Here is a 23,106-nt window from a genome sequence, read left to right on the forward strand (position 1 = left end):
ACCATTCGAACACTTCTTCCTTCCATCCAGGAAGGTCAATTCATGACCAAGGTGGATTTCAAGGATGCGTATCTACATATTCCTATCCACAAGGAACATCATCGGTTCCTAAGGTTTGCATTCCTGGACAAGCATTTCCAGTTCGTGGCATTTTCTTTCGGATTAGCCACTGCTCCTAGGATTTTCTCATAGGTACTAGGGTCCCTTCTGGCGGTGCTAAGACCAAGGGGCATTGCTGTAGTACCTTACTTGGACGACATTCTGATTCGAGCGTCGTCCCTTCCTCAAGTAAAGGCTCACACGGACATTGTCCTGGCCTTTCTCAGATCTCACGGATGGAAAGTGAACGTGGAAAAGAGTTCTCTATCTCCGTCAACGAGGGTTCCCTTCTTGGGAACTATAATAGACTCCTTAGAAATGAGGATTTTTCTGACAGAAGCCAGAAAAACAAAACTTCTAGACTCTTGTCGGATACTTCATTCCGTTCCTCTTCCTTCCATAGCGCAGTGCATGGAAGTGATAGGTTTGTTGGTAGCGGCAATGGACATAGTTCCTTTTGTGCGCATTCATCTAAGACCATTACAACTGTTCATGCTCAGTCAGTGGAATGGGGACTATTCAGACTTGTCTCCGAAGATACAAGTAAATCAGAGGACCAGAGACTCGTTCCGTTGGTGGCTGTCCCTGGACAACCTGTCACAAGGGATGACCTTCCGCAGACCAGAGTGGGTCATTGTCACGACCGACGCCAGTCTGATGGGCTGGGGCGCGGTCTGGGGATCCCTGAAAGCTCAGGGTCTTTGGTCTCGGGTAGAATCTCTTCTACCGATAAATATTCTGGAACTGAGAGCGATATTCAATGCTCTCAAAGCTTGGCCTCAGCTAGCGAGGGCCAAGTTCATACATCAACCATCAGGGGGGAACAAGGAGTTCCCTAGCGATGGAAGAAGTGACCAAAATCATTCTATGGGCGGAGTCTCACTCCTGCCACCTGTCTGCTATCCACATCCCAGGAGTGGAAAATTGGGAAGCGGATTTTCTGAGTCGTCAGACATTGCATCCGGGGGAGTGGGAACTCCATCCGGAAATCTTTGCCCAAGTCACTCAACCGTGGGGCATTCCAGACATGGATCTGATGGCCTCTCGTCAGAACTTCAGAGTTCCTTACTACGGGTACAGATCCAGGGATCCCAAGGCGGCTCTAGTGGATGCACTAGTAGCACCTTGGACCTTCAAACTAGCTTATGTGTTCCCGCCGTTTCCTCTCATCCCCAGGCTGGTAGCCAGGATCAATCAGGAGAGGGCGTCGGTGATTTTGATAGCTCCTGCGTGGCCACGCAGGACTTGGTATGCAGATCTGGTGAATATGTCATCGGCTCCACCATGGAAGCTACCTTTGAGAGACCTTCTTGTTCTAGGTCCGTTCGACCCACTCCAGCTGACTGCTTGGAGATTGAACGCTTGATCTTATCAAAGCGAGGGTTCTCAGATTCTGTTATTAATACTCTTGTTCAGGCCTGAAAGCCTGTAACCAGAAAAATTACCACATAATTTGGTATATCTGTTGGTGTGAATCTGCAGGATTCCCTTGGGACAAGGTTAAGATTCCTAAGAGTCTATCCTTCCTTCGAGAAGGATTGGAAAAGGGATTATCTGCAAGTTCCTTGATGGGACAGATTTCTGCCTTGTCTGTGTTACTTCACAAAAAGCTGGCAGATGTGCCAGATGTTCTAGCCTTTGTTCAGGCTCTGGTTAGAATCAAGCCTGTTTACAAAATTTTGACTCCTCCTTGGAGTCTCAACCTAGTTCTTTCAGTTCTTCAGGGGGTTCCGTTTGAACCCTTACATTCCGTTGATATTAAGTTATTATCTTGGAAAGTTTTGTTTTTGGTTGCAATTTCTTCTGCTAGAAGAGTTTCAGAATTATCTGCTCTGCAGTGTTCTTCTCCTTATCTGGTGTTCCATGCAGATAAGGTGGTTTTGCGTACTAAACCTGGTTTTCTTCCAAAAGTTGTTTCTAACAAAAACATTAACCAGGAGATAGTTGTGCCTTCTTTGTGTCCTAATCCAGTTTCAAAGAAGGAACGTTTGTTGCACAACTTGGATGTAGTTCGTGCTCTCAAATTTTACTTAGCAGCTACTAAGGATTTCAGACAAACTTTGTCTTTGTTTGTTGTTTATTCTGGTAAACGGAGAGGTCAAAAAGCAACTTCTACCTCTCTCTCCTTCTGGATTAAAAGCATTATCCGATTGGCTTATGAGACTGCCGGACGGCAGCCTCCTGAAAGAATCACAGCTCACTCCACTAGGGCTGTGGCTTCCACATGGGCCTTCAAGAACGAGGCTTCTGTTGATCAGATATGTAAGGCAGCGACTTGGTCTTCACTGCACACTTTTTCTAAATTTTACAAATTTGATACTTTTGCTTCTTCTGAGGCTATTTTTGGGAGAAAGGTTTTGCAAGCCGTGGTGCCTTCCATTTAGGTGACCTGATTTGCTCCCTCCCTTCATCCGTGTCCTAAAGCTTTGGTATTGGTTCCCACAAGTAAGGATGACGCCGTGGACCGGACACACCTATGTTGGAGAAAACAGAATTTATGTTTACCTGATAAATTACTTTCTCCAACGGTGTGTCCGGTCCACGGCCCGCCCTGGTTTTTTTAATCAGGTCTGATAATTTATTTTCTTTAACTACAGTCACCACGGTAACATATGGTTTCTCCTATGCAAATATTCCTCCTTAACGTCGGTCGAATGACTGGGGTAGGCGGAGCCTAGGAGGGATCATGTGACCAGCTTTGCTGGGCTCTTTGCCATTTCCTGTTGGGGAAGAGAATATCCCACAAGTAAGGATGACGCCGTGGACCGGACACACCGTTGGAGAAAGTAATTTATCAGGTAAACATAAATTCTGTTTTTTCTATTACATATTGCAAGATTTCTCAGATTGACTCTGAATCAGAAGCCACTTCTGGAAAAACGCTTAACTGAGTTTCAGTTCTACCAAAGCTAAGTTCATTTATTTTTAATGTTATAAATGTTTATCTTTAGCTATGGTTTGTAATAAGTTATTATGTTATACTTTTACATGCGGAATCCATTAGTATTTATGCTTTATATATTTCCTTTCTTACAAGAAATATTTAGAAGATTTATAAGAAATATTTTTCTGATTCTATTTTTAAGGCTTTGTCTGACTTCGTGCCTTCTAATAAAATTTTTAGGTCTTTTTCACTTCTTTTTTAATTATTGAAGTTTCAAATGACCAACAACATACTGATTTATCCTTCTCTGATGATGGTTTTTTCTCTTTCAGAAATTTTCTTCATCAGATATTGACACTAACAAATCTACTTTTTTATTATTTTTCTATTATTAAAGTACATTTGTTCTTTGTTGAAAAGGTGTTGATTATTTTTGGATATTAAGGTAACTAGTTCTTTAAGACTAGCTGACATTATTTCTGCCTATTTATTTCTTCTGTGTTTTCAGAGGTTTTCTTTCCAATTCCCCATTCTAGGGAATGGAATAGGCTGAGAATTTTCTTTTATTCCTTCTTCAAAGGTTTTAAACTATATTCTTTGCCAGCAGTTAAACTCAATTTGGAGGGTTCTCCAATTTATTGGGGCTATCTCTAATTCTACTAATTATGCTATTGTTTCTATAGCAAAATAGTATTTATTTTCCTTTAGATAGTTGTATCTTATTTATGGAAAATTATTTAGTTTCAGGTACTTTTCTTGGTCCTGTGATTTATTTGGATATTGCAATTGCTTAATTTTCTCTGTTTACTTTAAGATCAAGTATCAGATTATGATTTATTTTAGCATTATTAAAGGGACAACATTTACTAGACTAGGTGCTGTTGCATTTGTCTTGTTGTTTTGCATTTATTGATTATGCAAGTCCACTGTATTGGCTAGTCCTTTAAACTGGTCTATCATGCTAATAATTTCATTTGTGTCTTCATTTTATTGAATATTTTCGCAAATGAGGGTTAATCTATGTCTTTAGCTTTTTTAGCTAAAAGAATTTTGTGATTTTTAAAAAAAAAAAATAAAAAAAAAATCCATATTTCTTTTGTTCTAAGATAATCAATTATTTGTTTTATAATTGGATTCAATTCTTAACTGTTACTCTGGGCTTCAAGATTGAGTTCTAAGACTAAAACTTTAAGCTTATACTGGTTTGGTTGTTCTTATTAAGGAACGAATTCCTGAGTTCTTTCCCAAGTAACATGCCTATAATTGGAGTTCGAAATCAGCTCCCTAATATTGCGATGTACGTGCCGTATTCCAGCTTGGCTGGTAAGGGGCAGGTTAAGGCTTCTTTGAAATTTATTTTGTCCAAATTTCTTTAATTTTATTTCAGTAAGGCTAACACTTTCTTTAACTGTGTTTCTGTCCTATATATTTTGGGTACTGTTGAAGCATGGCTGGGTACCCATGGGGTTCAAGCGCTGCTCAGACCTGGAATCTTTTGGGGTATTTCTTACAGTTCCTTTTGAGGAACCGGGTTTTGGAGTTTTATTCAAACTATTTTGCCTTTTTATGGTCATTGATAGCATTATTTGTTTTCATTAGATACAATAAATGCATATTTTCATTTTTCTGTTTTCATTCAGATTATTTTCTGAGGATGCGGAATCTCATATGATTCACTTGCTCTTCAGGACATAGTTAGAGGATCTTTTTTTCAAAAGCTCTTGATTCCTCTCACAAGGGTCACCTTTTTTTAGGTTTCCAGATAGTTTGTGTCACTGTCCTTGTCTCTATCAGACAAGGGATAATTTTATTGGGTTCCGTCTATCGGTACCTTTAGTCTCTATTATTTCCTTCAGTTGCTATATATGCATAGAAGTTTTAGGTCTTATGGCCACAGCATTGGATTCAATTCCCTTTGCTCATTTTCACTAGAAAGAACCTTTCCAGTCTTTTATAAGTGTTGTTTCTTCAAGAACATGGTTGGAGGATCAATTTACCAAAAAGTTTGTTTGATTCCTCAGTCAAGGGTAACCTTTTTAGGTTTCCTGATAGATTCAGTGTCCTTGATTCTGTCTCTAACGGACAAGAGGTGTCTGAAATTGGTTTCAGCTTGTCGAAACCTTCAGTCTCAATCTTTCCCTTCGGTAGCCTTATGCATGGAAATTCTAGGTCTTATGACTGCTGCATTGGACGCGATCCCCTTTGCTCGTTTTCACATGCGACCTCTTCAGCTCTGTATGCTGAACCAGTGGTGCAGGGATTATACAAAGATATCTCAATTAATATCTTTAAAACCGATTGTTCGACACTCTCTGACGTGGTGGACAGACCACCATCGTTTAGTTCAGGGGGCTTCTTGTGATTCTTCCAACCTAGACTGTGATCTCAACAGATGCAAGTCTGACAGGTTGGGGAGCTGTATGGGGGTTTCTGACAGCACAAGGGGTTTGGGAATCTCAGGATGCGAGATTACTAATCAAACTCCGTGCAATTTTCAGAGCTCTTCAGTCGTGGCCTCTTCTAAAGAGAGAGTCGTTCATTTGTTTCCAGACGGACAATGTCACAACTGTGGCATATGTCAATCATCAAGGAGGAACTCACAGTCCTCTGGCTATGAAAGAAGTCTCTCAAATACTTGTATGGGCGGAATCCAGCTCCTGTCTAATTTCTGCGGTTCATATCCCAGGTATATACAATTGGGAAGCGGATTATCTCAGTCGCCAAACGCTACATCCGGGCGAATGGTTTCTTCACCCAGAGGTATTTCTTCAGATTGTTTAAATATGGGGACTTCCAGAAATAGATCTGATGGCTTCTCATCTAAACAAGAAGCTTCCCAGGTATCTGTCCAGATCCAGGGATTCTCAGGCGGAAGCAGTGGATGCATTGTCACTTCCTTGGAAGTATCATCCTGCTTATATCTTTCCGCCTCTAGTTCTTTTTCCAAGATTCTAAAGGAGCGTTCGTTTATTCTGCTGGTGGCTCCAGCATGGCCTCACAGGTTTTGGTATACGGATGTTGTCCGGATGGCCACTTGCCAACCGTGGACTCTTCCGTTAAGACCAGACCTTCTATCGCAAGGTCCTTTTTTCCATCAGGTTCTCAAATCCTTAAATTTGAAGGTATGGAGATTGAACGTTTGATTCTCAGTCATAGAGGTTTCTCTGACTCTGTGATTAATACTATGTTACAGGCTCGTAAACTGTATCTAGGAAGATATATTATCGAGTCTGGAAGATTTACATTTCTTGGTGTTTTTCTCATCATTTTTCTTGGCATTCTTTTAGAATTCCTAGAATTTTACAGTTTCTTCAGGATGGTTTGGATAAGGTTTGTCTGCAAGTTCCTTGAAAGGTCAAATCTCTGCTCTTTCTGTTCTTTTTCACAGAAAGATTGCTAGTCTTCCTGATATTCATTGTTTTGTACAAGCTTTGGCTTGTATAAAACCTGTTATTAAGTCAATTTCTTCTCCTTGGAGTTTGAATTTGGTTATGGGGGCTCTTCAAGCTCCTCCGTTTGAACCTATGCATTCGCTGGTCATTAAATTACTTTCTTGGAAAGTTTTGTTTCTTTTGGCCATCTCTTCTGCTTGAAGAGTTTCTGAATTATCTGCTCTTTCTTTTGAGTCTCCTTTTCTGATTTTTCATCAGGATAAGGCGGTGTTGCGAACTTCTTTTAAATTTTTACCTAAGGTTGTGAATTCTAACAACATTAGTAGAGAAATTGTGGTTCCTTCATTGTGTCCTAATCCTAAGAATTCTAAGGAAAAGTCGTTGCATTCTTTGGATGTAGTTAGAGCTTTGAAATATTATGTTGAAGCTATTAAGGATTTCCGAAAGACTTCTAGTCTATTTGTTATCTTTTCCGGTTCTAGGAAAGGTCAGAAGGCTTCTGCCATTTCTTTAGCATCTTGGTTAAAATCTTTGTTTCATCATGCCTATGTCGAGTCGGGTAAAACTCCGCCTCAAAGGATTACAGCTCATTCTACTAGGTCAGTTTCTACTTCCTGGGCGTATAGGAATGAAGCTTCAGTTGATCAGATTTGCAAAGCAGCCACTTGGTCTTCTTTGCATACTTTTACTAAATTCTACCATTTTGATGTGTTTTCTTCTTCTGAAGCAGTTTTTGGTAGAAAAGTACTTCAGGCAGCTGTTTCAGTTTGATTCTTCTGCTTATAATTTCAGTTTTTTTCATTATAAGATTTAAACTTTATTTTGGGTGTGGATTTTTTTCAGCGGAATTGGCTGTCTTTATTTTATCCCTCCCTCTCTAGTGACTCTTGCGTGGAAGATCCACATCTTGGGTAGTCATTATCCCATACGTCACTAGCTCATGGACTCTTGCTAATTATATGAAAGAAAACATAATTTATGTAAGAACTTACCTGATAAATTCATTTCTTTCATATTAGCAACAGTCCATGAGGCCCACCCTTTTTTGTGGTGGTTATGATTTTTTTGTATAAAGCACAATTATTCCAATTCCTTATTTTTTATGCTTTCGCACTTTTTTCTTATCACCCCACTTCTTGGCTATACGTTAAACTGATTTGTGGGTGTGGTGAGGGGTGTATTTATAGGCATTTTGAGGTTTGGGAAACTTTGCCCCTCCTGGTAGGAATGTATATCCCATACGTCACTAGCTCATGGACTCTTGCTAATATGAAAGAAATGAATTTATCAGGTAAGTTCTTACATAAATTATGTTTTTTGTCATTGATAACCATGTTTTTATTTGTCCAGATTTTTTTACAGGATCAGATTCCATTCAGGGTACATGGTGTAAAGATATTCTTCAAACCATCATTAGCTTTACACCCCATAACTGGGCTTTGCATACACTCAGCTGCTTTCCAGCTCCCTTACAGGTAACATATTGCTTAAACCTGTGCTTTTTTTACTTACACACGTTAGCAATTAGGAAATAATATTGTGTGAATTATGGAAATGATGTTGTTCACCTACTGAACAGAATACGTTTGCATGGCGGATACTAATTATGCTCTAACAACTTTCATTTGTAGAAACGAATATTGTTTTTTATTATACAACTCAAGCCGTGCCATGTATATGATTTCTTACAAATCTACCTGGCAGTAATGTCATTCTTATAAATCCTGCAACATGAGTTTGCAGGCATGAAATAAGAAAGTGAACTAGAACTATTTAAAATTAGCATGTATTCTCAGTTGATAATTATAACTCTGTGCAAGGGGATAATGACGATTATCCTAACATTTGTGATGGTCTAATCTAGATTTTATTAAAGAGACAGAGACGAGTATTTTTCAATAACTTTCCATTTACTGAACAGACAGCAATTAAAAGCATTGAAAAATTTGAATAAATAATACAGAAAAATTCAACCAATGATATCACAGTAACAGGTTATGTAACTAGATAACAGCCAATAATATCACATCAAAAGGTATAAGAGGTAACAGTCCAAACAGCTAATCCTCTTTGAACTTTGCTGCAAATAACAAAAAGAAAATAGGAACAAAAAAGAAACAAAACTCAGATACACAGGCAAATGCACAAAACAGAATAGTGATGAAAACAGAAAATTTGATTGACAGAAGTTGATTCCACAGCTGATGAGAAACTTTTTGAAGATATCTTGAATCTCTTCGTAGTGTAGAAGAATTCTGTGAAATTGAATCAGACACCCAAGTTTGATTATTGTTGGAATCCGGGATTTGCAGAATTCTGGGTTGAAAAAGATAAAATGTAAATAATAATAACATAATATAAAATACACTCATAAGTAATTGGGAGGGAAAAAACATGTATTAATATAATTAAATATATATGTGAAAATAGGGAGGGAAAATACTCGTCTCTGTCTCTTTAATAAAATCTAGATTATACCGTCACAAATGTTAGGATAATCGTCATTTTATTACAAGGACAGAGACTCCTATTTTGCAAGTTTAAAGCAAAACAATTAAGATAAAAGGCTATGTTGAATTGAAGAAATTGGTTTAAAATAGAACTGACGGAATACCGAATCCGAGGACCAATCTGCTGCATTAAGGATCTCTTGTAGTGAAGCAGATTTGATAAAAGCCTTAGAAGCAGAAGCTCCTCTAACCGAATGAGCTGAAAATTTGTCTTCTATTCCTGCTAAAGACATGATCCACTTAACCCACCTACTTATGGTGGTAGTAGAAACTGATAAATGAGGAGAAACAAAAGAAATAAGTAGTTGAGAAGAAGAAGAAGATAACCTGAATGGTAAGGTTCTGGATTCATACTCTTTTAGGCAAGAAACCACACATAATTTAGGGTAGTCAAAAAAGTAAGGATAAAAGATAGAAGAGGATAAAGATTTTGTTCTTCGAGACAAAGAAAAAACTACACCTTGAGGAGTAAACATCTTAGAATTATAATCTATGGCTCTAACATCAGATACTCTTTTACATGAGAGTAAACATAATAAAGAAGCTAATTTACAAGTTAATTGCTTGAGAGAAAGATCTTTATTAAAAGGCTACTCATTAAATAGATTAATTAATAAATCCACATCACAAAAATAAGAATGTTTAGGAACCGGAGGCTTCTTGACTCTTATAGCCTTAAGAAGTTTTTTGACTGAAGACAATTGTCCAATAGGAATATTAGATACAGTACAATGTCCAGCTGATATTGCAGATTGAGCAATATTAATAGACCTATATACAAGACCTGTTTTAAAAACATAATTTATGTAACAACTTACCTGATAAATTCATTTCTTTCATATTAACAAGAGTCCATGAGCTAGTGACGTATGGGATATACATTCCTACCAGGAGGGGCAAAGTTTCCCAAACCTTAAAATGCCTATAAATACACCCCTCACCACACCCACAAATCAGTTTAACGAATAGCCAAGAAGTGGGGTGATAAGAAAAAAAGTGCGAAGCATATAAAATAAGGAATTGGAATAATTGTGCTTTATACAAAAAAATCATAACCACCACAAAAAAGGGTGGGCCTCATGGACTCTTGTTAATATGAAAGAAATGAATTTATCAGGTAAGTTGTTACATAAATTATGTTTTCTTTTATGTAATTAACAAGAGTCCATGAGCTAGTGACGTATGGGATAATGACTACCCAAGATGTGGATCTTTCCACACAAGAGTCACTAGAGAGGGAGGGATAAAATAAAGACAGCCAATTCCTGCTGAAAATAATCCACACCCAAAATAAAGTTTAACGAAAAACATAAGCAGAAGATTCAAACTGAAACCGCTGCCTGAAGAACTTTTCTACCAAAAACTGCTTCAGAAGAAGAAAATACATCAAAATGGTAGAATTTAGTAAAAGTATGCAAAGAGGACCAAGTTGCTGCTTTGCAGATCTGGTCAACCGAAGCTTCATTCCTAAACGCCCAGGAAGTAGATACTGACCTAGTAGAATGAGCTGTAATTCTCTGAGGCGGAATTTTACCCGACTCAACATAGGCAAGATGAATTAAAGATTTCAACCAAGATGCCAAAGAAATGGCAGAAGCTTTCTGGCCTTTCCTAGAACCGGAAAAGATAACAAATAGACTAGAAGTCTTACGGAAAGATTTCGTAGCTTCAACATAATATTTCAAAGCTCTAACAACATCCAAAGAATGCAATGATTTCTCCTTAGAATTCTTAGGATTAGGACATAATGAAGGAACCACAATTTCTCTACTAATGTTGTTGGAATTCACAACTTTAGGTAAAAATTCAAACGAAGTTCGCAACACCGCCTTATCCTGATGAAAAATCAGAAAAGGAGACTCACACGAAAGAGCAGATAATTCAGAAACTCTTCTAGCAGAAGAGATGGCCAAAAGGAACAAAACTTTCCAAGAAAGTAATTTAATGTCCAATGAATGCATAGGTTCAAACGGAGGAGCTTGAAGAGCTCCCAGAACCAAATTCAAACTCCAAGGAGGAGAAATTGACTTAATGACAGGTTTTATACGAACCAAAGCTTGTACAAAACAATGAATATCAGGAAGAATAGCAATCTTTCTGTGAAAAAGAACAGAAAGAGCGGAGATTTGTCCTTTCAAAAAACTCGCGGACAAACCCTTATCTAAACCATCCTGAAGAAACTGTAAAATTCTCGGTATTCTAAAAGAATGCCAAGAAAAATGATGAGAAAGACACCAAGAAATATAAGTCTTCCAGACTCTATAATATATCTCTCGAGATACAGATTTACGAGCCTGTAACATAGTATTAATCACGGAGTCAGAGAAACCTCTATGACCAAGAATCAAGCGTTCAATCTCCATACCTTTAAATTTAAGGATTTCAGATCCGGATGGAAAAAAGGACCTTGTGACAGAAGGTCTGGTCTTAACGGAAGAGTCCATGGTTGGCAAGATGCCATCCGGACAAGATCCGCATACCAAAACCTGTGAGGCCATGCCGGAGCTATTAGCAGAACAAACGAGCATTCCCTCAGAATCTTGGAGATTACTCTTGGAAGAAGAACTAGAGGCGGAAAGATATAGGCAGGATGATACTTCCAAGGAAGTGATAATGCATCCACTGCCTCCGCCTGAGGATCCCGGGATCTGGACAGATACCTGGGAAGTTTCTTGTTTAGATGAGAGGCCATCAGATCTATCTCTGGGAGCCCCCATATTTGAACAATCTGAAGAAATACCTCTGGGTGAAGAGACCATTCGCCCGGATGCAACGTTTGGCGATTGAGATAATCCGCTTCCCAATTGTCTACACCTGGGATATGAACCGCAGAGATTAGACAGGAGCTGGATTCCGCCCAAACCAAAATTCGAGATACTTCTTTCATAGCCAGAGGACTGTGAGTCCCTCCTTGATGATTGATGTATGCCACAGTTGTGACATTGTCTGTCTGAAAACAAATGAACGATTCTCTCTTCAGAAGAGGCCAAAACTGAAGAGCTCTGAAAACTGCACGGAGTTCCAAGATATTGATCGGTAATCTCACCTCCTGAGATTCCCAAACTCCTTGTGCCGTCAGAGATCCCCACACAGCTCCCCAACCTGTGAGACTTGCATCTGTTGAAATTACAGTCCAGGTCGGAAGAACAAAAGAAGCCCCCTGAATTAAACGAAGGTGATCTGTCCACCACGTTAGAGAGTGCCGAACAATCGGTTTTAAAGATATTAATTGATTTATCTTCGTGTAATCCCTGCACCATTGATTCAGCATACAGAGCTGAAGAGGTCGCATGTGAAAACGAGCAAAGGGGATCGCGTCCGATGCAGCAGTCATAAGACCTAGAATTTCCATGCATAAGGCTACCGAAGGGAATGATTGAGACTGAAGGTTTCGACAGGCTGTAATCAATTTTAGACGTCTCTTGTCTGTTAAAGACAGAGTCATGGACACTGAATCTATCTGGAAACCCAGAAAGGTTACCCTTGTTTGAGGAATCAAAGAACTTTTTGGTAAATTGATCCTCCAACCATGATCTTGAAGAAACAACACAAGTCGATTCGTATGAGACTCTGCTAAATGTAAAGACTGAGCAAGTACCAAGATATCGTCCAAATAAGGAAATACCACAATACCCTGTTCTCTGATTACAGACAGAAGGGCACCGAGAATCTTTGTGAAAATTCTTGGAGCTGTAGCAAGGCCAAACGGTAGAGCCACAAATTGGTAATGCTTGTCTAGAAAAGAGAATCTCAGGAACTGATAATGATCTGGATGAACCGGAATATGCAGATATGCATCCTGTAAATCTATTGTGGACATATAATTCCCTTGCTGAACAAAAGGCAATATAGTCCTTACAGTTACCATCTTGAACGTTGGTATTCTTACATAACGATTCAATAATTTGAGATCCAGAACTGGTCTGAAGGAATTCTCCTTCTTTGGTACAATGAAGAGATTTGAATAAAACCCCATCCCCTGTTCCGGAACTGGAACTGGCATAATTACTCCAGCCAACTCTAGATCTGAAACACAATTCAGAAATGCTTGAGCTTTCACTGGATTTACTGGGACATGGGAAAGAAAAAATCTCTTTGCAGGAGGTCTCATCTTGAAACCAATTCTGTACCCTTCTGAAACAATGTTCTGAATCCAAAGATTGTGAACAGAATTGATCCAAATTTCTTTGAAAAAACGTAACCTGCCCCCTACCAGCTGAACTGGAATGAGGGCCGTACCTTCATGTGAACTTAGAAGCAGGTTTTGCCTTTCTAGCAGGCTTGGATTTATTCCAGACTGGAGATGGTTTCCAAACTGAAACTGCTCCTGAGGACGAAGGATCAGGCTTTTGTTCTTTGTTGAAACGAAAGGAACGAAAACGATTGTTAGCCCTGTTTTTACCTTTAGACTTTTTATCCTGTGGTAAAAAAGTTCCTTTCCCACCAGTAACAGTTGAAATAATAGAATCCAACTGAGAACCAAATAATTTGTTTCCCTGGAAAGAAATGGAAAGTAGAGTTGATTTAGAAGCCATATCAGCATTCCAGGTCTTAAGCCATAAAGCTCTTCTGGCTAAGATAGCCAGAGACATAAATCTAACATCAACTCTAATAATATCAAAAATGGCATCACAGATGAAATTATTAGCATGCTGGAGAAGAATAATAATATCATGAGAATCACGATTTGTTACTTGTTGCGCTAGAGTTTCCAACCAAAAAGTTGAAGCTGCAGCAACATCAGCCAATGATATAGCAGGTCTAAGAAGATTACCTGAACATAGATAAGCTTTTCTTAGAAAAGATTCAATTTTTCTATCTAAAGGATCCTTAAACGAGGTACCATCTGACGTAGGAATGGTAGTACGTTTAGCAAGGGTAGAAATAGCCCCATCAACTTTAGGGATTTTGTCCCAAAATTCTAACCTGTCAGGCGGAACAGGATATAATTGCTTAAAACGTTTAGAAGGAGTAAATGAATTACCCAATTTATCCCATTCCTTAGCAATTACTGCAGAAATAGCATTAGGAACAGGAAAGACTTCTGGAATAACCGCAGGAGCTTTAAAAACCTTATCCAAACGTATAGAATTAGTATCAAGAGGACTAGAATCCTCTATTTCTAAAGCAATTAGTACTTCTTTAAGTAAAGAGCGAATAAATTCCATCTTAAATAAATATGAAGATTTATCAGCATCAATCTCTGAGATAGAATCCTCTGAACCAGAAGAGTCCAAAGAATCAGAATGATGGTGTTCATTTAAAAATTCATCTGTAGAGAGAGAAGATTTAAAAGACTTTTTACGTTTACTAGAAGGAGAAATAACAGACAAAGCCTTCTTTATGGATTCAGAAACAAAATCTCTTATGTTATCAGGAACCTTCTGCACCTTAGATGTTGAGGGAACTGCAACAGGCAATGGTACATCACTAAAGGAAATATTATCTGCTTTAACAAGTTTGTCATGACAATTATTACAAACAACAGCTGGAGGAATAGCTACCAAAAGTTTACAGCAGATACACTTAGCTTTGGTAGATCCAGCAGGCAGTGGTTTTCCTGTAGTATCTTCTGGCTCAGATGCAACGTGAGACATCTTGCAATATGTAAGAGAAAAAACAACATATAAAGCAAAATAGATCAAATTCCTTATAAGACAGTTTCAGGAATGGGAAAAAAATGCCAAACATCAAGCTTCTAGCAACCAGAAGCAAATGAAAAATGAGACTGAAATAATGTGGAGACAAAAGCGACGCCCATATTTTTTGGCGCCAAATAAGACGCCCACATTATTTGGCGCCTAAATGCTTTTGGCGCCAAAAATGACGCCACATCCGGAACGCCGACATTTTTGGCGCAAAATAACGTCAAAAATGACGCAACTTCCGGCGACACGTATGACGCCGGAAACGGAAAAGAATTTTTGCGCCAAAAAAGTCCGCGCCAAGAATGACGCAATAAAATGAAGCATTTTCAGCCCCCGCGAGCCTAACAGCCCACAGGGAAAAAAGTCAAATTTTTGAGGTAAGAAAAAATATGATAATTTAAAGCATAATCCCAAATATGAAACTGACTGTCTGGAAATAAGGAAAGTTGAACATTCTGAGTCAAGGCAAATAAATGTTTGAATACATATATTTAGAACTTTATAAATAAAGTGCCCAACCATAGCTTAGAGTGTCACAGAAAATAAGACTTACTTACCCCAGGACACTCATCTACATGTTTGTAGAAAGCCAAACCAGTACTGAAACGAGAATCAGTAGAGGAAATGGTAAATATAAGAGTATATCGTCGATCTGAAAAGGGAGGTAAGAGATGAATCTCTACGACCGATAACAGAGAACCTTATGAAATAGACCCCGTAGAAGGAGATCACTGCATTCAATAGGCAATACTCTCTTCACATCCCTCTGACATTCACTGCACGCTGAGAGGAAAACCGGGCTCCAACTTGCTGCGGAGCGCATATCAACGTAGAATCTAGCACAAACTTACTTCACCACCTCCCTTGGAGGCAAAGTTTGTAAAACTGATTTGTGGGTGTGGTGAGGGGTGTATTTATAGGCATTTTAAGGTTTGGGAAACTTTGCCCCTCCTGGTAGGAATGTATATCCCATACGTCACTAGCTCATGGACTCTTGTTAATTACATGAAAGAAAAGAGAAGTTAAATAATTAATGACTTCATTTACAGGAGCTGAAAAGGGATCCAAATTTCTGCTACTGCACCAATCAGACCATCTGATCCATGCATATCTGTATAGTTTCTTAGTGCCTGGTGCCCAAGAATCTCTGAGTAGGGATTTAGCTTCTTCCGAAAGTCCTTCGAATGACCAGGAACCCCTGAAATCATCCAAGCAATCAGTTGAAGGGATTCTTGAACAACTAGGTTGTGAGGTTGTCCTGTCAGATCTAATAAAAGATCTTGTTGTAGAGGAAGAAGGAGAGGAGGAAGATATGACATCTCTAGAAGAGCCGGAAACCAGGATTGGGCTGACCACCAAGGAGTTATGAGGAGAATTGAAATAAGATTTCTCCTGACATAAGATATTGTCCGAGGAATCATTGAAAAGGGAGGAAATGCTTAAGCTCCCTTTTCTGGCCAAGTCTGAAGAAAAGCATCCGTCGCTAGAGCAAAAGGATCTGGTCTCCAACTGTAATATGGAGTCAGTTGATGATTCAATCGAGAAGCAAAGAGATCTATTGAGAAAGGACCTCTGCGATAAAACAGAATTTGAAAAATGTTGGAATTCAGTTTCCAATCGCTGGAGTCCTGAAGATGAAGAGAACCCCAATCTGCCATGATGTTGTTTTGGCCTGGAATATATTCTGCTTGAATAAAAATGTTGCGATCCAAACAAGAATGGATAAAATCTGAAGTTAGATCTGACAATATTTTTGATGTAGTACCTCCTAAACGGTTGAGGTACCTGACAGCAGAAATATTGTCCATCTTGAGTAAGACAGAAATAGGACGATCTGAATGAATGAAACTCCTCACAGCAAAAGAACCTGCTAAAAGTTCTAAACAGTTTATATGAAGATTCTTTTCTTCTGAAGTCCATTTTCCACCAGTGATGGACGAACCCAATCTGGCTCCCCATCCCGAATTGCTGGCATCTGACTCCAAAATTATTTCGGGAGAACAACCAAAAATTGCTCTCCCATTCCAAGCCTCTAAATTGGCTAACCACCATAATAACTCAGATCTTGCTTCTTCGGACAAGGAGATCTTGTGAAAATAAGAGAAACCTTGTTGGAGATAAAAAATCTTCAATCTTTGAAGAGCCCTGTAATGAAGGGGAGCCGGGAAAATTGCTTGAATAGATGAGGAAAGAAGACCAATAATACGGGCTAAGGTCCGAATTGGAAAGAGGGGTCTCTTGAGAAGGTAAGATATCTCTCTCTTTATTTTGTTGATTTTGTCTGAAGGAAGACTCAAAGTTGCAGATTGTGAATCTATAAGAAATCCCAGAAATTTTAGAGACTGAGAAGGATGGATCTCTGATTTGACGAAATTGATAACAAATCCTAAGTTCTGAAGGAGATTTATAGTTAGTTTGAGATGAGAAATCAAACAATGACGTTCCTGATGCATGATAAGGATATCATCCAAATAAATTATAAGGCGAACACCTCTCATTCGAAGCCAAGCAACTACAGGACGAAGAATTTTTGTAAATGCCCAAGGTGCAGAAGAAAGCCCAAAAGGAAGGCATGTAAATTGCCAAAGGTTGTTTTTCCACAGAAATCTCAAAAAATTCCTGAAAGAATGATGAATGGGGATAGAAAGATAAGCATCTTTCAAATCTAAACGAACTAACCAATCCTTGGAAAGGAGACAGTCTCTGAAGAGATGAATTCCCTCCATTTTGAAATGATTGTACTCTAGATGAAAATTTTGATTTCTTAGATTTATAACAGGGCGAAAAGATCCTTCTTTCTTTTTGACCAGAAACATATTGCTGATGAAAGAATCTTTTTCTGATGGGGCTAGTTCTATAGCTTGTTTTTTGTCTAAGTCTGATATCTCTTGGTCTAGTAGAAGATAGTCTGAAAGGGAGAAGAAAATTGGATTTGGAGGAACAGCCTGATAAGGAATTGATATGAAATTTAGATGGAGACCTGATACTGATTGGAGTACCCATGGGTCTTGTGTTATAATCTTCCAATTGTGAATAAATAGGTCAAGTCTGCCTCCTACTTTTTAAGGGGAAAAAGGTATGAAATGATAAGTGTTCAAACTTACTTGAGGAAGGTCTTCCTCTAAATGATCTTGTTGGCCATTGTCTGCCTCTTGTAGGAAAGAAGTTGCTGAAAGATGTTGATGGTACTTGGTTGTTTTGGTAGAAGGGCCTTGAGGAGAATGCTGAACGGCCAGGAAAGCGGCCCCTTCCTTTCCCAGCCCTGTCAAAAACTCTATTGTTTTGATTGAATATTTTCTTTGTTTGAGTTTTAATTTTATTAAGTGAATTTAGGGATGAAACATAATTGGACAGTTCTTTTAGTCCTGCATCTCCAAATAAAAAAACCTTTAGCTTTTCTACCCATCTCTTTGGGGGCAAAGTCTGACAATTTGGGATCAATCTTCCTAAGTAAAATTCTCCTTCTTTGACAGGATAAGGCAGAGTTGGAATCACCAATTAAATACACCAATCGCTGAACCCATTGTTTAATCACAACAGGATCAACTTGAGAATTTTTTGAAATTGCATCCTCAGATAATTCCAATAATTTAGTCACTGGACCCAGAGTATCCAGCAATTTATCCTGACAGGCCTTTAAAAACCTGTCAGGTCCTTTCCTGATATTAAAATTTTTTGAGCCAATAAACTTCAATAAATTGAGGTCAATTTCTGGAGTGGCATGGGCTAAACTGGGTAACTCTGGTCTAGGACATTCCGCCCTTAAAATACTTTTAGATTTTTTAGAAAGGGGTCTTCTTATATAGAAAGCAATAAATTTGGAAACTCTTTTTGATGCTCTCCAATTAGATGACCTGGGATGTTCTATATCATCCGGATCTAAATAAGATTCCCCAGCATTATCTAATAATCTGGGTTTTTTGGACTTATTAGACTTTTTAGATCTCTTATATTTAGGGGAGTCGTCATCAGAGGACGATGAGTCCGAAACATCCTCATAAGTTGAATCTTTATCATCATAAATTTTATCATCATAAATTTTATCAGAAGTATAGGAGTCGTTAGACTCAGTTGTTGAATCAGAGTCAACATCAATTTTGCGCGTAGGTTTTTGTTTTCTGGTTATAAAAGAAGTATCAGAATCCTCAGAGGAATAATTTTCAAAAAATTTTATAAGCGCGGACTCATTGTCTGAATTGGACAGACTTTATTTAATTTGTCAGTAGAAATGACAGAAGAATTATCATTAGTATTAGAATTTAAATGTTTTCTTTTACTTGTCACTTTTTTGGGGATAGTGCCAGAGGAATTAACTGCAGCCATGACAGACTGCATTTGTTGCTGAAGACAAGTCATAGAAGACATAATGTCTTGTAAAGATTTATTAGAAACTTCAGATATGTTTTCATTAGACATATTCAAAATAATATATGAATTTAGATTATAATCAATTTTTTAAAATATATACAATTTAAACTTTAAATTAAAATTAAATATCTTCTTGAAAATATGGGGAATCAAACCTAGGACCTTGTGAACTAAAGGCTGACAAGTTAACCACACTGCTAAACTAATGTTAGAAAAATTGGCAGGCTAAGAAATATTTGACAAGTAAAATAAGATACACTTGAAAAAATAAAAAACGATTTGCAACAAAAGTTGCCAAACCCAAAATCTAATGAGAACCAGTGAGGAAAGATCGTGGCTGACAGGCTGAGGCGGGTCTGAGGGCGGGAAAAGAAAAAAGTGATGCGTCACTAACAGGCGGCGGAGAAAGTAGCCGACAGTGAAGAAAAAAGCCTGACATAGAAGGTAAGAGGCACCGGAGCAGCAGGGAGTAAAGGAAACGAACGAAAGCGATTATTGAAGTGATTACAAACAAATACCAAATATATATAACAAACTGTCACAAGAATTATCAAAACAGATAAGTAATATTTTGTGGAAAAAACGCTATAGGGGTGAAAAAAAAGTTGAAAAAACAACATGATAAAAAGAAAAATATGCATAAAATAAATAATAATAAAGGCAATAATAAAAACAATAAAGAAAGCGCAATATTTATTTAATAATGAAATTCAAATAATACTTAATGTCTGTTCAGCAAAGTGAAAAGAGGATTAGCTGTTTGGACTGTTACCTCTTATACCTTTTGATGTGATATTATTGGCTGTTATCTGGTTACATAACCTGTTACTGTGATATCATTGGTTGAATTTTTCTGTATTATTTATTCAAATTTTTCAATGCTTTTAATTGCTGTCTGTTCAGTAAATGGAAAGTTATTGCAAAATAGGAGTCTTTGTCCTTGTAATAAAATCTGAATTTAATGTTACCGGGCCTACAAAAGGTGGATTTTGTCACCTTACTAGTGTGTTACTTATCCCTACTGACATTTATGTATAAGATAATCTGCGACTCAAACAAATGTTCTAGCAATATGGCATTTTAGGACATAGAACTAGTAAAGTACAATAATAGGATTTATATAGGTAGCATTTGACATGCTTTATATACATTCACCGGTTTTTATTATATTTACTACTTTATTTTATATGGTTTCCAATCAGCAGCGACGTTAGCACCTATGCTGTACCTGCTTCACACTTTACTGCCATCCTTCAGCTACATCACAAGTTGGGAAAGTGGCTACCACAGCACAGCAATCTTTAAATTTGAACTGGTGTTTTGCAGCTGAACTGTGAGCTGAAAGCAAGTGCGCTGCAATGAGTATGCTAGAGACACTTGTGGCTGCTCATATTTCTGTAACTTCTCTTTGGTGCCCAGACAAGCCTTCCTTATCAGATATAGGGATATCTCCTTGCTTGCCTGCTCTCAGCACTGCAGAATCTGTTGGTGCTCTACAAATAACTGATAATAATAATCATTGTCGGAGCTGCACAAGGAAGTCTACCTTATAAGCATTGCTTTTAAAGGAGAAAAGTAGATCTGATAAGGCAGGCTTCTAAATGCAGCCCAGACAATGAGCAGTGCTAAGAGCAAGTAAGCAAGATGGGAATTCTTTTTAATGAGAAACATACGCTTCTACACTGTAATGGCTTTCTTTTGTCGTTTCTAGAGCACATGCTGATCAGTTTTAAACCTGCTTTCATCCATCAGGTGATTATTTCATCTGTGCTCTAGTTCAGATCTAATGAACCTGTCAGGGGTCTCTGAGAACTGGCACTGAGAGACACTGATGTAATGTATGCAAATAAGGGTCTTTTATTATGTTCCTTTACGTATTGCCCTTGTTTTTAAAGAGTATCTGTGTTATTTGCCTTAAAGGTTCATGATTTGGATAGAACATACAATTTTAAACAACTTTTCAATTTACTTCCATTATCACATTTGCTTCGTTCTCATGTTATCCTTTGCTGAAGGAACAGCATTGCACCAATCGCAGCAAGATGAACACATCTAGTCAGCCAATCAAAAAAGACAGATTTGTGCAGGCACCAATTAGCAGCAGTGTAGAATATGTGCATATTCTTTTTCAACATGGGATACCGAGAGAACAAAGCACATTTGAAACTAGAAGTGAATTTAAAATGACATGCTCTATCGGAATCATGCAAGTTTAATTTTGACTTTCCTATCCCTTTAAGTATAGATTTATTATGACTTATTTGATAAGAATGTCTTAATGAAATTGAAAGCCTCTTTAATTACATCTTTATATTTTCTTAACTTCATAGGCATTCTTCAAACAGAACAATGTACCTCAAGAAAGTCGTTTCAACCTAAAAAAAAATGTTGAAGAGGAGTATAGGAAGTGGAAGTCCATGACCAATGAGAATGATATAATCACACACTTCTCCATGCAGGGATCACCTCCCCTGTTCCTTTGTCTCCTATGGAAGATGCTTCTGGAGACTGATCAGATCAACCAGATTGGTTACAGGTGAATATATTTTTTAACCCTTTTTTATAGGGAAATTAAACTTTGTATTTTGTATTAAATGTACTTATATGGTTCTTATATTTTATAAGACTATCATGATCTTTACAAAATGAGAAATGTATATACTGGTCACATATACTTCTAAGTCATAATATATTACAGATTCTTATTTCTTTCATACTAATGGTGAGAGTCCATGATCCATTACTCCTGGGAGTTACTCTTCCCTACCACTAGGAGGATGCAAAGATTCTCAAACCCCAAGAGTTCTATAAAAACCCAGATCAAAGAATGAAGATGTGCATTTGATTCTTCAGAGAGAGAGGAGCTTTCAGTCTATGTTGAGGCCCGTTTTCCCATCGGAGATACACTGTTTGTCAGAGAGCTGTATATGGGATATGGTTTGTGACTCTTTTTCAATTTATGGTATATTTTGTTACAAACCTTCAATAGTGACCGCATGGACTTGTCTTTTGCCTCCTCATATGGATCTATAGTATACTCCTATTCCATAACCTCTGCTTATATGTTTCAATACTGGTTTGGCTATCTACTTACTAGTAGTTATTAGTTTATGTCCCATTCTATATTGATGCTACTAAGGATTACAGACACACTTCTCATTCTACAAGATCAGTTGCCACTTCTTGGACTTTCAAGAAGGAGGTTTTAGTTGTCCAAATTTGCAAGGCAGCTTACTTGGTCTTCTTTGCATACTTTTACTAATTTCTACCATTTTGATGTTTTTGCTTCTTCTGAGGCAGCCTTTGGTAGGAAAGTCCTTCAGGCAGTTGTCTCTGCTTGGTTTATTTTTGCCTGTTGATTTAATATTAAGTGCATTAAAAAAATTCCCTCCGTGGGTTCTTATGGGGTAGTGGATTTAATTTTTAAGTGGATAAAAAAAGTGTACTTAGGGTGACCCCAAATAAACTGGATGCGCCAAACTAAGAGTATCAAAAGATACTAAAAAGTGCTCTAAAGGTGATAGTCACACAAAACTCACAAAAAAGTAGAATATAAATCCTCTCCTGTGAAACTAATCATATAAAGCCAAAAACCTAAAACTTAATAAAAAGTATACAATGTGCTAAATACTATTGAAAAAAAATAATAATAATAAAAATAAAAAAGTGTACAAAGTCCAAAAGTGTAACAATTCCAGAAGGGGCTGCTCCTCTTCACAAACAACGTCTCCCACTGCAAAAGGTGGAGGTGATCTGAAAAGAAAAAGAGGGCGCTCCAATGGTGAAGTATGTCTTCACAATTTAAAACACACAGCAAGAGTATGCTAACTACTCACAGGAATGAATGCTCTCGATTGTGCAAAAAAAGCAGGCTGAACCATCCATCCATCTGACTCGTACTCCGGCATCCACAGCACCGGTAACTGCAGACGATAGTCAGGGTAATGAACAAGGTTGACACTGGGGTATCTGATTGATACAACACCAAACTAGTATAGGCCGGTGTCAGAGAGAGGATAACGATTCCACCACAGAGAATCAAACAGCTCAAGGTAATCAATATAAAACATCAAAAACAATTAGAATCACAACGCGTTTCTTAGTTAAAAACTGTTTCCTCAGGTGATATTACAAGCATATAAAACATGAGCTTAAATACCGTGTAACCACTGCGCATTTCTGTAAAAAATAAAAACGTCTATGAT

General features: G+C 37.9%; 1 protein-coding gene across 4 annotated transcripts in view; it reads left to right on the plus strand.

The window, feature by feature from the left end:
* Positions 1 to 23,106, plus strand: part of MED23 (mediator complex subunit 23) — a 225,331-nt gene that overhangs the window by 169,737 nt on the left and 32,488 nt on the right. For all 4 annotated transcript variants that reach the window (XR_008402041.1, XM_053710679.1, XM_053710681.1 and 1 more), the window contains 2 exons: positions 7,726 to 7,850; positions 21,232 to 21,437. Coding sequence is in view for 3 of the 4 variants with exons in the window: in XM_053710679.1 (XP_053566654.1) it covers positions 7,726 to 7,850; positions 21,232 to 21,437 (331 nt within the window). In the remaining variant the exon portion in view is untranslated. The remainder of the gene's footprint in view (positions 1 to 7,725; positions 7,851 to 21,231; positions 21,438 to 23,106) is intronic.

Source organism: Bombina bombina, chromosome 4 (genome assembly GCF_027579735.1).
Source record: "Bombina bombina isolate aBomBom1 chromosome 4, aBomBom1.pri, whole genome shotgun sequence".
NCBI lineage: Eukaryota > Metazoa > Chordata > Amphibia > Anura > Bombinatoridae > Bombina > Bombina bombina.